The following is an 18,002-nucleotide window of genomic DNA, read 5'->3' as shown; positions in this document are numbered from 1 at the left end:
AGATTTTCCTCCTTGTGCCACTTTTTGAAATTTTAAATGCCACTTGTGACAAATTTTGGTACAAGTGACATTTCTGCACCACCCTTTGAACTTTGACAAGGTGGCGTGGTGATGGTAGGGAATGGGCTGGCCAGCTGGTCTACCACATTTATCTTCATTTGTGCATGTTCTCACAAAAATAGGGATTTCTAGCATCAGGAAAAATTGCTGTCGGCAACAGCTACCTAATGTGTATGGCCGCTTTCTGCAACAGCACACTTAATAAATACCACTTAAAAGGTTTTTGCCAAGGTGATAATAACGGAAAGTCCAAAGAAGCTATGAACAGCTGGATATGGGATATGCTGCTAACCGTGGCTGGCCTTTGAACCAAGTTTTCCAGCTTGGTATGGCTGAACTCAAGGCTTATGACATTGTACAGTTTCTCTCTCTCTTCATCAGGCGTTTCATAGTATTTTGCCCACTGTGCCATGGTCATCTCTATTCCTTTTTGGGTGCCAACGTCCATAACATCCACAATACGCTTGCTTCCTGGAAAATAAAGTTTATTACATGCCAAGTTAATAAACTATAGCGTGTCTGTATAAATGAGTTTCTGTTGTCTGTTCTTTATGCACAGCCAAGCAACTGGACCAATCTGCACCAAATTTAGATAAATTAGATGCAGTTCTTTCAGTATATACAGTATTACTACTTGCAGCAGTATTTCATGTCAGTCAGCGCCCATGTAGAAGCACAGCTGACATAGTTCTTCAAGACTACCCTGTATGTGTTGTATTAGTACTTTTTTTTTACATGCCATCACTTAGAGACAGGCAGCAATTTTCCAAATAACATGGAAGCAGGCAGCCACGCATACTGTGAAGTAGTTAGCCACAATGTTTTCCACCATTAGTCCAAAGTAGTTATCCCCTGGAAGTGTCCTATGTGCTGACCCAGCACATAAATGTCATGGAACACTTGCTTTCTGAAATATCAGTGGGGCGTCACATGACTGATGCCATGGGTCAGTTAGGGAATGGATACACTACATAAGACTGACTGATTTATAGGCTAGACGTTCTACCATACAAATAGGGGGGGTCAACAAACTGACATAAGAAAGGTATTTAAGGGGGTTTTGTCACTTCAGTAAGTGGCATGTATCATGCAGAGAAAGTTAATACAAGTCACTTACTAATGTATTGTTATCCATATTGCTTCCTTTGCTGGCAGGATGACAATATACACTGCTCATTTTCATGGTTATGACCACCCTGCAATCCATCAGCGGTGGCCGTGCTAGCACACTATCTGAAAAACTGTCGGCCTTTCTGGTGGCTGGGACCAAGGGAGAGCACATTGCACAGCCACCACTGCTGGATTACAGTGTGGTCGTAACCATGGGAATTAGCAGTGTATAATGTAATGGAAAAATGAATCCAGCCAGCAAAGGAAGCAATATGGATGATAACATTACATTAGAAAGTGCCTTGTATTAACTTTATCTGTATAAGTGTTATTTGCTGAAGTAACAAAACCCTTTACACAAAACGTTAAATACATAAAATATATAAACATCGGAATACCTCTTTAACCCTTTTGCGACATATGACGTACTAGTACGTCACAGCAAGAAGAGACTTCCCGCAAATTGACGTACTAGTACGTCATAATGATCTGGCGGGCACAGGATCTGTGCACGCACAATTAATGCAGGGATCCGGCTGTGACCGACAGCTGGGTCCCTACTTGTTTGCCATCATCGATGTAACCGCTGATGCCGGAGAATAACCCCCTATATGCCGCAATCAACGTTGACCGCGACATATAAGAGGATAACAGAGGAGGAGACTCCCTCTCCATCGGCCTCCCGCTCAGCAGTGACAGGGGGCCGATGGCTGCCAAGGCAAGCTCGGGCCTCAGGGTCCACTGTGTATGGAAGCTTTAAAGACACTGAACGCTAAAGTCCCTGTACCGGGGCAAAAAAATAAAAAAATAATAAAAAAAATAAAAAAAAGGGTAAAATAAGTTACAGTAGAGGGAAACAAAAAAAAGAAAAACTTGATGATGGGAAAGGGGCTTTTTTTTTTTTAAATAAAATAAATAAAAGTAAATTAACTTTATAATAATGCATCTGTAATGAGCAGCTCTATAAAAAAATAAACACATCAAAGGGCCTACCCCCTCAGGTTAACGCTTAATAAAAATAAACTGGCAAAACAGGAGCTTTTTTGGTCACCTTGCCCCAAAAAGGTGTAATATTGAACGATCAAAAAAAAAAAATACCTGTATTTTTCATTTTATAAGGCCTCATGCACACGACAGTTTTTTTTCACGGTCCGCAAAAACGGGGTCCGTGGGTCCGTGATCCGTGACCGTTTTTTCGTCCGTGGGTCTTCCTTGATTTTTGGAGGATCCACGGACATGAAAAAAAAGTCGTTTTGGTGTCCGCCTGGCCGTGCGGAGCCAAACGGATCCGTCCTGAATTACAATGCAAGTCAATGGGGACGGATCCGTTTGATGTTGACACAATATGGTGCCATTTCAAACGGATCCGTCCCCATTGACTTTCAATGTAAAGTCTGGAGTTCTTTTATACCATCGGATTGGAGTTTTCTCCAATCCGATGGTATATTTTAACTTGAAGCGTCCCCATCACCATGGGAACGCCTCTATGTTAGAATATACTGTCGGATATGAGCTACTTCGTGAACCTCAGATCCGACAGTATATCCACCAACGATTTAATACAATAGAGGGAGGGAGGGGGGCCGATGGTGGTTGGCACACTGTGCCACCAACGATATTCAAACTGGGGAGGGGGGGGGGCTGCCCCCTGCTGCCTGGCAGCCCTGATCTCTTACAGGGGAATATGATAGTACAATTAACCCCTTTAGGTGCCGCACCTGAAGGGGTTAATTGTGCTATCATATCCCCCTGTAAGAGATCGGGTGCTGCCAGGCAGCAGGGGGCAGTCTTGTACAAAGTTTGCAGTGTATTCTAACTAGAAGCGTCCCCATCACCATGGGAACGCTTCTGTGTTAGAATATACTGTCGGAAATGAGTTTTCACGAACTGAAAACTTAGATCAGAAAAAGCTTTTATGCAGACGGATCTTCGGATCCGTCTGTATGAAAGCAACCTACGGCCACGGATCACGGACACGGATGCCAATCTTGTGTGCATCCGTGTTCTTTCACGGACCCATTGACTTGAATGGGTCCGTGAACCGTTGTCCGTCAAAAAAATAGGACAGGTCATATTTTTTTGACGGACAGGATACACGGATCACGGCCTCGGCTGCAAAACGGTGCATTTTCCGAATTTTCCACGGACCCATTGAAAGTCAATGGGTCCGCGGAAAAAAAACGTAAAACGGCACAACGGCCACGGATGCACACAACGGTCGTGTGCATGAGGCCTAAGAAGCACTTTTTTTCCCCTCCAAAGTGTGTGTGTGTGTGGAGGGGAATCACTGCGTCTTAAAAACAAACATGACGCAAATTAGGTGGCTCAGGAGCTCTCCTTAACCGCCTCCGGACCGCCTAACGCAGATGTGCGGTCCGGAGGCGGCAGCGCTGCGCAGAGTCACGCATATATGCATCCGCGCTTTGCCGGCCCGCGTATGCGCAGTTCGGACCGGCATTTCATCAAGGGGGGTCGCGTCATCAGCTTGCCAGCCAATGATCGCGGCTGGCAAGCTGATGATTTAAAAAAAAAAAAAAAACAATCAAGTGTCAGATAACAGATCATATTAGTAAATATGATCTGTTATATGGCTGCCTTGCTCCTCTGCTGGTCCTTTTCGTCGGTTGGATCCAGCAGAGGATCAGGCTTCACAGTGAGTAGCACCAACAGTACACACTTAGCCCCAGATCACCCCCTGCACCCCAATTAACCCTTTGATCACCCCTTTGATCGCCCCTGTCAATCACTAGTGAAAGGAAAAAAGTGATCAGTGCAAACTGTCACTTTTTTTTTCACTGGTATTGACCGTTAGGTTTTAGGATAGTTTAGGCCCCTTGGTTAGGTAGTTTAGGGATCGGTTAGCGCCCAGCCCACCGCACCGCAGTCACTGATTTGCTGATTAGCGTATCGCTAATCAGCATTTGTACTTTTATAGTATCTGGAAGTGATCAAAACTGATCACGGTCAGATCTATAATAGTATTAGTGTCACTTTAGTTCGCCCTCCACCCAAAACGCAGTGTTTGCCCGATCAGGCCTGATCGGTCGCCCACACGTGCGTTCGCCCACACCCGCCCCACCGCAGTGACAAAAAATATATTTTTTTTTTATCACTGCACATTCACTTTACACGCGCTGCGGCGATAAAAAATAAATAAATCAGTTTTGATATTTTTTATCAACCGCAGCGGCCTCCGGTACTTCGCTAGCCTCCCCTTTGTAAGACAGGCTTGCTTTTTTTTCTTGGGTAGTCTCAGGGAATACCCCTAAATTTAGTTGCCCAAATGTCAAACGGGGGGTATTCTTCTGAAGAGGCCTACAGGCTTCTGACCCAGTCGGATGAGGAATGGGAACCCTCATCTGATGAATCTAGCTGGTCAGAATACGAACCTGTAGAAAGCAGTGGCTCTCTGACCCAAAGTTCGGACGGAGGAGGCTGAGGTCCCTGATAGCACCAGGCGTACCCGGCCCCGTGTCGCTAGACCGCAGGTTGCGCAGGATCCGCTTCAAGGGCAGCAGAGTGGGGCTGGCGCTGTCTGATTACGTGGTGAGGCATACATCAGCAGCGCAGCCCTTCCTGGACCTAGTACCAGCACTGCCGTACAACCTGGTGAAGTGGCGAGCACCAGAAGGGCAGTTGAAGCTGGTACGGTGGAACGAGCAGTAGTGACCCCGTCGCAGCCACCGCAAAGACGGGCCTGTAGAGCCCCTAGAATCCCAGAGGTGCTGGCAAACCCTGATTGGCAGTCCCCAACTTCAGCCGCACCTGTAGTTCCCCCTTTCACCGCCCAATCTGGAGTTCGGGTTGAGACAGCTCAGATCGGTTCGGCCCTGGGATTTTTTGAGCTGTTCTTGACTGCGGAGCTCTTAGACATAGTCGTGGCCGAAACAAACAGGTATGCCACACAATTTATAACCGCCAACCCGGGAAGCTATTATGCCCAGCCTTTCCGGTGGAAACCAGTCCAAGTTTCCGAAATTTAAACTTTTCTGGGCCTTCTCCTCAACATGGGTCTAACTAAAAAGCATGAATTGCAGTCATATTGGTCCACGAACCCAATTCATCACATGCCCATGTTCTCTGCTGCTATGTCCAGGGCACGTTTTGAGGCCATCCTGCGTTTCCTGCACTTTAGCGACAACACCGCCTCCCGTCCCAGAGGCCACCCTGCTTTTGAATGGCTCCACAAAATTCGGCCCCTCAGACCATTTCAACCTGAAATTTGCAGATTTGTACACCCCAGAGCAAAACATCTGCGTAGACGAGTCCCTAATACATTTTACCGGGCGCCTTGGCTTCAAACAATACATCCCAAGCAAGCGCGCCCGGTATGGGGTCAAATTGTATAAGCTCTGTGAAAGGGCCACAGGCTATACCCACAAATTTCGGATCTATGAGGGAAAAGATCAGACCCTGGAGCCGGTCGGTTGCCCTGACTACCTGGGGAGCAGTGGGAAGACAGTCTGGGACTTGGTGTCACCCTTATTCGGCAAGGGGTACCATCTTTATGTGGACAATTTCTACACAAGTGTGGCCCTCTTTAGGCATTTGTTTCTAGAACAGATTGGCGCCTGTGGCACCGCGCAAACTAGTCGCGCGGGCTTCCCCCCAACGGCTCGTTACCACCCGTCTTGCAAGGGGGCAGAGGGCCGCATTGTGTATCGAAGAACTGCTCGCGGTGAAATGGAGAGACAAGCGTGACGTTTACATGCTCTCCTCCATTCACGCAGACACGACAATCCAAATTGAGCCAGCAACCCGTGTCATTGAAAAGCCCCTCTCAGTCCACGACTATAACCTTCACATGGGAGGGGTGGACTTCAATGACCAGATGTTGTCTCCGTATTTAGTTTCACGCAGAACCAGACGCTGGTATAAGAAGGTGTCTGTATATTTAATTCAATTGGCTCTGTATAATAGTTTTGTTCTCTACAGTAAGGCTGGGAGAACTGGATCCTTCCTCAAATTTCAGGAAGAGATCATTGAGAACCTCCTGTACCCAGGAGGTTCCGTGGCCCCATCCACCAGTGTAGTTAGCCGTCTACACGAGCGACATTTCCAATGTCGTTCCTGGTACCTCAACCCAACCGTCACCCCGAAAAAGATGTTGTGTCTGTAGCAGGAGTGGAATAAGGCGTGACACCCGCTATTTCTGTCCTGACTGTCCTGACCACCCTGCCCTATGCTTTGGAGAGTGTTTCCGGAAGTACCACACACAGGTACACCTAGCATAGGGATCACATCTCACCAGGACAGGCACACAGGGCTATTAGGGCCCATTCACTCACAGCTGCTGCAAACGTCTCCTTTCACCTGGGACAAAGTGCATAACGCACTTCGCCACATCTTTGGGCGATTTGCGCTTTGCACATTGACCCATGGGGAAGGAGAGGTTTGTTCTATAAAGGTAACAAAAAAAAAAAAAAAAACACACCAGTAAGCAAAAAGGTTAATGTTTAGTTCAAAAAGTTAAAGTTTATATGTTCTGTTCCAAAGATAATAAAATTATTGCGCTGCGGCCTGTTTTTTTTTTTTTTTAACCTTCCAGGTGGACCAATCGATCGACTAGCTGCAGCACTGTTGTGCATTCTGACAGAAGAATTGCGCTGCTGTCAGATTACACGCAAGTCGGTGTATGCGGCGCTGCAAGACGAGATTTCTACTCTGCAGTAAAAGATACGTTTGCCAAGGCATACGAGCTGAGGAGGAGGCGGCGTTCCTATGCTTTGGCAAACACTTTGTATATAAAAAAATAATAATAATAATCCTGGCAATGATTTATTCATCCACATCGATTGATGTGAATGGAGAAATCTGGTTTGCCAGGGCATACGAGCTAAGTGGGTATGGATGTTGGGCGGAGCTCCTATGTCCTGGCAGACGCCTTTTCCCTCTTTCTTTTTTTTTTGGGCAGAGATTTTTTCATCCACATTGATCGATGCGAATGAAGAAATCTGTGCCGTCCAGAGGCTGAACGGAAAAGAAAAAATCTCATTACCTGTATGCTCAATATAAGGAGAATAGCAGAAACTCCTAATGCTGTCCATACATGTAATGATTGCGGAGACCCTCAAATGCCAGGGCAGTACAAACACCCCACAACTGACCCCATTTTGGAAAGAAGACACCCCAAGGTATTCGCTGAGGGGCATATTGAGTCCATGAAAGATTTAAATTTTTGTCCTAAGTTAGCGGAAAGTGAGACTTTGTGAGAAAAAAAATAAATAAAAAAATCAATTTCCGCTAACTTATGCCAAAAAAATAAAATTTCTATGAACTTGCCAGGCCCCTTATTGAATACCTTGGGGTGTCTTCTTTCCAAAGTGGGGTCACATGTGGGGTATTTATACTGCCCTGGCTTTTTAGGGGCCCTAAAGCGTGACAAGAAGTCTGGGATCCAAATGTCTAAAAATGCCCTCCTAAAAAAGAATTTGGGCACCTTTGCGCATCTAGGCTGCAAAAAAGTGTCACACATGTGGTATCGCCATACTCAGGAGAAGTTGGGGAATGTGTTTTGGGGTGTTATTTTACATATACCCATGCTGGGTGAGATAAATATCTTGGTCAAATGCCAACTTTGTATAAAAAAAAAATTTGGAAAAAAGTTGTCTTTTGCCAAGATATTTCTCTCACCCAGCATGGTTATATGTAAAATGACACCCCAAAACACATTCCCCAACTTCTCCTGAGTACGGCGATACCAGATGTGTGACACTTTTTTGCAGCCAAGGTGGGCAAAGGGGCACATATTCCAAAGTGCACCTTTCGGATTTCGCAGGCCATTTTTTTTTTTACACATTTTGATTGCAAAGTACTTCTCACACATTTGGGCCCCTAAATTGCCAGGGCAGTATAACTACGCCACAAGTGACCCCATTTTGGAAAGAAGACACCCCAAGGTATTCCGTGAGGGGCATGGCGAGTTCCTCGAATTTTTTATTTTTTGTCGCAAGTTAGTGGAATAGGAGACTTTGTAAGAAAAAAGAAAAAAAAAAAAATCAATTTTCTGCTAACTTGTGACAAAAAATAAAAAGTTCTATGAACTCACTATGCCCATCAGCGAATACCTTAGGGTGTCTACTTTCTGAGATGGGGTCATTGGTGGGGTTTTTCTACTGTTTGGGCATTGTAGAACCTCAGGAAACATGACAGGTGCTCAGAAAGTCAGAGCTGCTTCAAAAAGCGGAAATTCACATTTTTGTACCATAGTTTGTAAACGCTATAACTTTTACCCAAACCATTTTTTTTTGCCCAAACATTTTATTTATTTTTTTAATCAAAGACATGTAGAACAATAAATTTAGCGAAAAATGTATATGTGGATGTCGTTTTTTTTTGCAAAATTTTACAGCTGAAAGTGAAAAATGTAATTTTTTTGCAAAAAAATCGTTACATTTTGATTAATAACAAAAAAAGTTAAAATGTCAGCAGCAATGAAATACCACCAAATGAAAGCTCTATTAGTGAGAAGAAAAGGAGGTAAAATTCATTTGGGTGGTAAGTTGCATGACCGAGCGATAAACGATGAAAGTAGTGTAGTGCAGAAGTGTAAAAAGTGGCCTGGTCATTAAGGGGGTTTCAGCTAGCGGGGTTGAAGTGGTTAACAGCTCCTGAGCCTGCCAATAAACTGTAGGGCGGGCTGACCCTGTGCTTCCTTAAAGGGGTATTCCCATCTTAGACAATGGGGCATATGACTAGGGTCCCAGCAACTATAAGACAATGGAGGCATATCCTAGCGATATGCCCCCATTGTCTGAAATGAGAAAACCCCTTTAAGTTCGCACTATGGGCGGGCTGGCGGCTTCACTTAATGTGCTCTGTATGCCGCCAGCCCGCACATCCATCCTACCCAGGAGCTCCTGAGGCCACCTTTGGGTGGACTGGTGGCTTCACTTACTGCGTTCCATTGCCGCCAGCCTGCGATTCATTCAGCCGATTGAGGGAGAGTGTATCCAACTACTCACACCTCCACCAATCAGCCTCCCTGCCATCTCCCGCCGTACCAGCTGTGCTCCTGCTGTTTACGGCGGTTTTAGATATAGTCCCTGGGCGAGTCCAGCACAGGGGCGATAAATGTGCATCATAAATGACTATAACCCCCTCATCCATAGGTATCTACTCATATACTGCCGTTTATGAGTGGATTCCTATGGAAGAGGGGAGTTATAGTAATATTTAATATAAACCCTGTCCAGGGAATGTTCTGTAATTAGCATGTGTTTATATTCAATAAGATTATAAAAATGATCATATATGAAGCCAAGCGTCTACCTGCAGAGAAAGGCATTGATGAGTTCACTGGATCCTCATCATGGTGCTACAGATTCATGAGAAGATGTGGCCTTGCTATGCGCACCAAAATTAGAATTGTGCAAAAAAATACCAAAAGAATTTGAGTCCAAGATACTTTTTCACAAATATGTGCTGGATGCAAGAAAGAAAAATGGCTATTAAATAGACCAGATTGGGAATATGGATGATGTTTTGATGTTAATGATTCAAGAAGAAGAACATGTCAAAAGAGGCTATTCCAAGAGGGGTAATATTGCACATACATGACAAAGGGTGGATGACCGAGAATGGCATGAGAAGAATATGGGTCAACAAAGTGTGGGCCAAACGCCCTGAAGGGCTTCTGAAGAAACTGTCCCTACTTGTGCTTGACCTGTTTAGGGCACATATCAGTGAACCCACAAAAAAAAAAAAAAAGGAGGTTCAAGGACGTGAACACTAATCAAGCGGTGATTCCTGGGAGGGCTTCCCAGCCAGCTACAGCCTTTGGATGTGTCAATCAACAAGTCATTTAAGGATTTTATGTGAGAGGAGTGGAATAAGTGGATGGCTGCTGGGAATCATGATCTTACACCCAGTGGACGGATGAAAAGGCCCACTATCACCCAAGTCTGCGAGTTGGTTAAGTCTTCATGGCAGTCAGTGAAGGATGAAACTGTTCTAAAATCTTAAAAAAAAAAAATAAAAAAAAAATATGTGGCATCAGTAATGCCCTGGACGGTTCTGAGGATGGTGTCCTTTATGAAGACACCAGTGAGTGATACCACTGATAGTGAGCCACGCAGTTCGGACAGTAGTGAGGAATTTTGGGGGTTTCCAGATGACTAGAGGTGTATTGTTTTAAACTTTACTCATCTGTCACCATTAATTACAGTAATAATGTTTCCTAATGCTGCTGTTGGCTTTGTTGGGTTTGGTAATGTCTACAGATTACATGTTATTTTATTAAAATGTTTTATCCTACCTTCTAGTTCAAATTAATTTTTTTCTGCATTTTCCTCCTCTGAAAACTATGTGCGTCGTATCATCAGGTGAATATTATAAAAGGGAAAAATATGTTATGTACCCAAAAATGGTACCAATAAAAATTTCAACATTTCCCGCAAACAAAAAAAGTCCCCTACACAAGTCGATCAGTTGAAATATAAAAAAAGTAACCACAAAAACATGATTCCTCTCCCCCCCCCCCCAAAAAAAAATGCTTCATTATGTAAAATTCAAAAACAAAAATGAAAATAGTTGATATTGTCGCGTCCGTAACCACCTGATCTTTAATAATAACATATGATCTATCCTGTCAGGTGAACTCCGGCTATAAAGACCTGGTCGGTTATAAGGTCTTGGTGCGCAGTTAAGGCATCGCTTATCTGCACCCCATTATGGCACAATCCGAAACTTCTTAATCTAAACGACTTAAGTTGCAGTCAGTACTAGAGGACTAAAAATGTGCAGTACTTACATCAAGTAGTCAGCGGTGGACAAATTCTGCCCCTTATGGAACTAAGGGCAAAATTAGGTGAGGTGGCCTGGTTCGCATATTTTCAATTGAGGTCAGCACTCTTTAGCACTTTGAACAGTCACCTTTTTATTATAGACACTCCTTTATTTTTACAGGATTTAATTTGTAAGAAAACTGCCACGAGAATTAAACTATCTTACTGTTATAGACACTTAAAGGGATTCTGTCACCTCCCCTAAGGCAAAAAACGATTTAAAACCAGCCATGCAGCACAGCTTACCTGGATTAGGCTGTGCTGTTCAATCTTGAAATCCGTCCAGCAGTTAGTTCAAAAAACGAGTTTGATCAATGAGGAAATGCGTCCTGAAGGTGCCCAGAGGGGCGTTTTTTTCTTCTGAGAGAGCCCAGTCCCGCCCCTTTTTCAGTGCCCAGCCCGCCTTCCTTTTACTTCCTAACTGCCGCCTCCAGCCTGCCACAGCCTCCCCTTCCTCTCCTCCCCCTCCCTCTTGCCGAACGAAGTCTCGCACAGGCGCAGTACCCACTGAGGGCTGCGCCTGTGCGATCATCAGGAGACTGAGGGCGGCAGCTTCATCTTCGTCACTGGGCATGCGCCGAGCCCAGTGACGTCCGATGCTCGCTCTTCCCTCAGCAGGGAAGAGCGAGCATCGGACGTCACTGGGCTCGGCGCATGCCCAGTGACGAAGATGAAGCTGCCGCCCTCAGTCTCCTGATGATCGCACAGGCGCAGCCCTCAGTGGGTACTGCGCCTGTGCGAGACTTCGTTCGGCAAGAGGGAGGGGGAGGAGAGGAAGGGGAGGCTGTGGCAGGCTGGAGGCGGCAGTTAGGAAGTAAAAGGAAGGCGGGCTGGGCACTGAAAAAGGGGCGGGACTGGGCTCTCTCAGAAGAAAAAAACGCCCCTCTGGGCACCTTCAGGACGCATTTCCTCATTGATCAAACTCGTTTTTTGAACTAACTGCTGGACGGATTTCAAGATTGAACAGCACAGCCTAATCCAGGTAAGCTGTGCTGCATGGCTGGTTTTAAATCGTTTTTTGCCTTAGGGGAGGTGACAGAATCCCTTTAATGGATAATTTTTTTCGGGATGTTCTTTCTCCAGGACAGAGAGCCTGGTCTTCTCTTCTTTCAGAGGAGGGTCCCCCAAACTGGGAGAATATAGGGGAAAGCTTAAAATTGGTTTCACACAATTCTAATCACATTGTTGTTCAATTTAATATTCTGCACAAAATTTATGCGACACCTATATGGCTATACAGAAGAGGACTCCGGACCTCCTCTGACTGCCCCCGCTGCGGCGATCCCGGGGCAGATCATCTACATCTGTTCTGGGACTGCCCAATGGTGAGGAGGTACTGGAGTCTGGTCCAAAAAAATCTGACGCGTAAACTTAAAATTGTTGTTCCTCTGTCTCCTAGGATATGGGTCCTGGGAGATTTATCTGAGGTCAATCATCAACCCATAAAAAGTCACTTGTTGATCAAGGTGATGTTCTTGGCGAGGCTTCTGATTTCTAGATCCTGGTTTTGCTCTTCTGCCCCAGATTGTAAGAACTGGCTGGGTTTGGTGGAGAAAGTGAAAAGCTATGAGAGGATCCTGTACAAATGTCGACACTATTATGTATATTCGTATGAAATTATTGTTAACCACGTTCACAGATTAGAATTGGCGGACTTATGGATTTTATAATGTTAATTATGTAATATGTATTTAAGTTTTTGTATCACAATAAATAAAATTTAATTAAAAAAATAAATAAATAAAAAAAAATAAAGACGGTGCTAGAATAGCCATTTGTTGGTTACCTTACCTCACAGAAAAAGTGTAATAGTACACACAAAATGTAATAGTACCCAAAACACTGCCACCTTATCCCGTAGGTTCCAAAATGGGGTCACTTTTTGGGAGTTTCTGCTGTAAGGGTGAATCAGGGGGTCTTTAAATGCTAAATGGCAGCTTAAAATTATTCCAGTGTTGCTCTTTCCCTTCTGTGCGCCCATACAGCAGTTTACGACCACATATGGGGCGCTTCTGTAAACTGCAGAATCGGGGGAATAAATATTGACTTTTGTTTGGCTGTTTACCCTTGCTGTGTTACAAGAAAAGAGGTCTTAAAATAGAAAACCTGCATAAAAGTAGTGAAATTTTGAAGTTTCTCCTCTATTTTACTTTAATTCTTAAGGAACACCTAAAGGGCTAACAAAAGTTTGTAAAATCATATTTGAATAATTTGAGAGGCGTAGTTTCTAAAATGGGTTCATTTATGGGTGGTTTCTATTATGCAAGCCCCACAAACTGGCTTCATAACCGAATTTGTCCTTTTGAAAATTCTTAAAAAAATGCATCTTTAATTGTACTCCATCTAACATCGAAAAAAAAAATATATTTTTACAAAATGATGCCAATATAACGTAGATATATGGGAAATGGAAAGTAAAACTATTTTAGGAGGTATCACTATCTGTCTTAAAAGAAGAATTTTTTTTATTTAGAAAATTGTGAATTTTACCAAAATTTGTTAAAACATTTTTTATAAAAAGGTTAAATATATTAACTCAAATTTACCACTGTCAAAGTACGTGTCACAAGTAAAAGCTTTCCAAAAGTTATTACCACATAAAATGACATGTCAGATTTCCAAAATTCAGCCTGGTACTTTAAGGTGAAAAAAAAAACAAGATTTTTGTGAATTCACCTGCAAAATCTTTTTCTCGCCTAGTTCATTGGGGGACACAAGACCGTGGTTATAGCTGCTTGCTGCCACGAGGAGGCGACACTAAGCTGAAAAGTGATAACTCCTCCCCTGCCGGCTATACCCCCTCCAGCTTGGAGAGAGCATATCAGTTTGTGCCCAAGCAATAGGAGTAGGAGAATTTTTTTTTTAAATTAAAATAAAAAATATACGGTAAACCACCAATAACTGACAAATGCCAGTGGGACTGAACCAGAACCAAGGACCATACTAGCTCACCAACCGCCATTATCTGCAGCAACAGAACCACTGGGTGGGAGCTGTGTCCCCCAATGAACTAAGCGAGAAAGAGATTTTACAGGTGAGTTGACAAAAATCTTGTTTTCTCACTCGTATCATTGGGGGACACAGGACCGTGGGACATCCTAAAGCAGTCCACGGGGAGGGAAACAAAATCACACGCCAAAAGTTGAAAAATGCACTTGAGGATGCGTAATCCACTGCCACATGCAAGACCTTGCTGTCCGGAGCAGCATCCAACGATGCCTAGGAAGGCACCCGGTAAAACTTGGTGAACGTGTGCTTGGAAGACCAAGACACTGCCTTCCACAACTGGACAGCTAATGCATGGAGAAGATGACCCCGAGAAGCGCTGACCGCTGGTCGGGTAGGGAATAACTCCACTGGGCGGTGCCTTGCCCTAGTTGCAGAATGCCCAAGCAACTGTCAGATATACCTAGAGAACATCCCTTTGGAGGCCGTCAGCTTGACAAGGACCTCCAGGAAAAGACCAGGTAAAACTCTGTACGGCGGAAAGTGCTAGTTATGGACCAGCAAACCTCAGAGGCCAAATCACATGGCTGATGGAGAGCCAGCTCTCTATAATGCGAGGGAGAAAGAAGAGAAACCCATGTCTGAGATGACTTGGAAAGCGGCGACTACCTTCTGCAAAGAAAGAAGATACTGGGCGGAGCACTGCCTTATGCTAATGACAAAATAAAAATGTACGTACAAGAAGGCGCTATCAACTCCGAAAACCGCCGGGTGGAAGATCCCGCCACCTGGAATGCCGCCTTCCCAGAAATAAAGAGAAGAAGACATCCCAGAGAAAAGACCCGTTACTCACTGAAACTCCTCCAAACGATCCACAGGTCATTTGGACGAAGCCAGCTCCTGGCCGCAAATGTGGAAGCAGAACCAAAATTCCAGGTCCGCAGGATCCTCCTCTGGTTTAGAGAACGTCCCTTAGGAAGTGGTAAATTGATAGACCAATGCCACTAGAGCCGCAGAGGCTTGTGGTGAGACTTCTAACGAGAGAAGCTGCTTGAGAAAACAGAGAGAAATAAATTCCTGAGCCAGGCATGCCCAACTGCAGTACAAAGAACCAATACCTCGGAAAATCTAGAAGTAAACGGATGCGAGTATCACCGGAGATGGGAAGACCCGTAAGTGACCATATATTGACAATGCAGAAACCCTGCCTGGAAGAGCAGATGACGAAGATGAGAGAAATACTCTTGCCTGGTGGAGTGCGATTACAACGCCCTCATCGTACCCTGGGGATTCCATAGCCGTACAACCCATGGCTACTGGTCAGCTAGACAGAAGGAGAAGGTGGTCAGCCATCCAGCTCGAGGATGGACAGGAAAAGAAACGGGTGTTCCGTTCCAGGCACGAAACCCCTAACAGTGGTGGCAAGGTGTGACAGACACCCGCTCTGCTCGATACAGCATGCTATGCCAGCGTAAAACTGAGGGGGAGGCCTAAGGACACCCAGTAGAAGCCTGGTACCATGCTGTCCCAGTTAAGTGGAGCTAGCCTTAAATACGCCACCTAAAAAGGGGCGCTGAACAGGAGCAACCGCCGCAGCAGTGCCAGGGTAGAACCCCTACCTGAGGTGGGCTGCCCCACTGCAGCGACTACGATCTCTAGTCCTAGTGTGAAAACTTCCCCTGCTGAGAAGAACACGCTGTAGTAGCCATTGCAGAGTGCCAGCAAAACACCCTCACCTATATAAGGAAGAGTGGTGGAGAAGGAATACAGAGTCAGTGCAACATTCAGCTCGCTGGATCGTAATCACAATATTTTGTGTAATGGCGTGCGCACTACACGTTGTCAAGGACCAATACCCTAACCGACCCAAACGGTGGAGGCCCATGGAGATGGGGGGTCTCTAGGACACATAAGTGTTGCTGGGTGACCCCCCTGAGAGAACAAAGGTAGACATATTTGCGCCCCCAACCAGCACCGGAAGATACAATATGGAAGTAGCCACAGTATCCAGTGGCAGTATCCATATAGCACTAGATGAAGAGTACAAGGCACCCACGGTACCGACTGTTGCCACGGCCCACCTGTGAAGGAAGCCAAGGTATCTAGTGTCGTGGCGTAGTTGAATTATAGCATGCAAATCTGCTTAGTGATCCCCCCGTTAAAGGCTCACTTGCAGAAGGAGGTAATGCCACAGAAGCATGGTGAAGGCAAACGACTGATGGAAAAGCATCCAGTGGTAGTGCAATTCTCTGGTTAAGGAAGGGGGAATAGCGTGATAATCAGAACCGTATACAACGGTAGTGTAATTACCCCACCTATGGGGGGGGAGAGGGTAATGTCTACGGTAAGCACTGCACTCAGTGGTAGTGCAATTACTCCACCTATGAAGGGGAGAAACCTATACAGGAAGTAGTGTATGGCGAGGTAGTGCAAGGACCTCACCTATGGAAGGGGGAAATGCACACAGCAGGAACTGAATCCAATGGTAGAGAAATTACTCCCATTATGGAAGGGGGTAATGCATACAGTAAACACTGCAACCAGTGATAATGCCATAACGCCACCTATGAAAGAGGCTAATGCATTTGGCCAGTACTGTACCTAGTGGAACTGTAATTCCACCACCTACGAAAGGGGGAACGCCTATGGCTGGCACTGAGACCAGTGCTAGTGCAGTTAGGGCACCTATGGAAGAGGGTAATCCATAAGTTAAGTACTGTATCCAGTAGTAGTGCAAATGCTGCCTAACAAAGGGGGTAATGCATACAATCATTACTGCTGGCTAGCATGGATTCAATCTTGGAAGATTGAACTGGATTCATGACAGAGTCCAAATAACTGACCCCCCCACCTCGGAACCAACCCCTCCAGGGAGGGAGGGTTCTGAGCGTGACCATAGGGAGGAAGGATGGGGGTGCGGTGGTGACCGAGGAGGAAATATGTCCTGCTCTGACCCGCTCGTGCGCAGTTCTACCTCTGAGCATCTAGCCATGGCAGTTGCAGGCTGCGCCAGAGGCGATATAACAAGCAAACCACCCAGGGGCTGGAATATGAACTTCTACAGGACCACTCACTGGATTGTGCAAGCGGTGCATAATCAACCAACAAGCCAGGAGGGTGGATTGGGAACTTCCAGAGGTCCTCCATTGGATTGCCCAGGTGGGGAATTATCAACCAAACAACCCTGGAGGGAGGATTGGGAACTTGAAGAGGTCCTCCATTGGATTGCGCAGGTGATGACATATCAACCAGACGACCCAGAAGGGTGGTTTGGGAATCCTTCAGCTGTCCTCCACTGGATTTGCGCAGGTGGAGAGTTATCAACCAAATGGCCCCGGAGGGCGGATTGGGAAACTGTGAGCGATCCTTCACTGTCTGGGATAGGACACGGGCCCAGTCTGGTACCACATCATCAGGGTGGTCCTGCGGTGATGTGGGCTGAGAGGCGCAGGACTACCTGTGATGCCCCCGCCAAATGGACAAGAGGCAGGAAGGGGTTAAATTCCTTAAAATTAAGGTATTTGGCCTGCAGAGAGGAAACACTGGATAATCCGGTGCTGGCTGCAAAGAGGTGGCTTACCATGAAGGGTTAACCCAGCTTAGAGGACCAGAGCTCAGCAGGCTACTGGGAAGGGGAACAGCTAGGCGGGAAGAATTTGTGCCTGAGGGGCGAACCCGGCCCCTCCATACCTGGAATGAAAGATGCGGCCTTATAGGCCACAAAGCCGGGACATAAAGTTTGGCGCACAGCCAATCGGGAAGTGCTGCCGATCGGGTGAAAACAGAGGGACTTGGATCGGTGCACGGGACGTGCCCGCTTGCGTCCACCGACCGCGGGTGCTCACCCCGTGGGCCATAAGAAACAGGGCAGGCCGAGTACAGGAAGGCCCTAAGTGAAGCCGGGACCTACATTTTCGGCACCCGACCGAACGATTAGCCGGTCGGGGAGCGGAGGGCCCGGAGCGCTGCTCTCAGACGCCCTGGTTGCATACCGGCCGCCGATGCCCACCCCGCGGTCAGGATAAAGTGAGGCCCCCGGATGATAGGAATGCCTATCATTCCACCCCGCAGGCTGGGAAGAACAGGCGCAGAACCTAAGGA

At 46.0% G+C, this 18,002-nt stretch overlaps 1 protein-coding gene across 3 annotated transcripts in view; it reads right to left on the bottom strand.

The window, feature by feature from the left end:
• The window catches only part of KDM2A (lysine demethylase 2A), a 286,076-nt gene that overhangs the window by 242,787 nt on the left and 25,287 nt on the right, over nt 1-18,002 (bottom strand). For all 3 annotated transcript variants that reach the window (XM_044296600.1, XM_044296601.1, XM_044296599.1), the window contains exon 6: nt 353-531. In XM_044296600.1, coding sequence (XP_044152535.1) covers nt 353-531 — 179 coding nt within the window. The remainder of the gene's footprint in view (nt 1-352; nt 532-18,002) is intronic.

Source organism: Bufo gargarizans, chromosome 6 (assembly GCF_014858855.1).
Source record: "Bufo gargarizans isolate SCDJY-AF-19 chromosome 6, ASM1485885v1, whole genome shotgun sequence".
NCBI classification, from domain to species: domain Eukaryota; kingdom Metazoa; phylum Chordata; class Amphibia; order Anura; family Bufonidae; genus Bufo; species Bufo gargarizans.
This window is presented reverse-complemented; position numbering and strand designations above follow the sequence as displayed.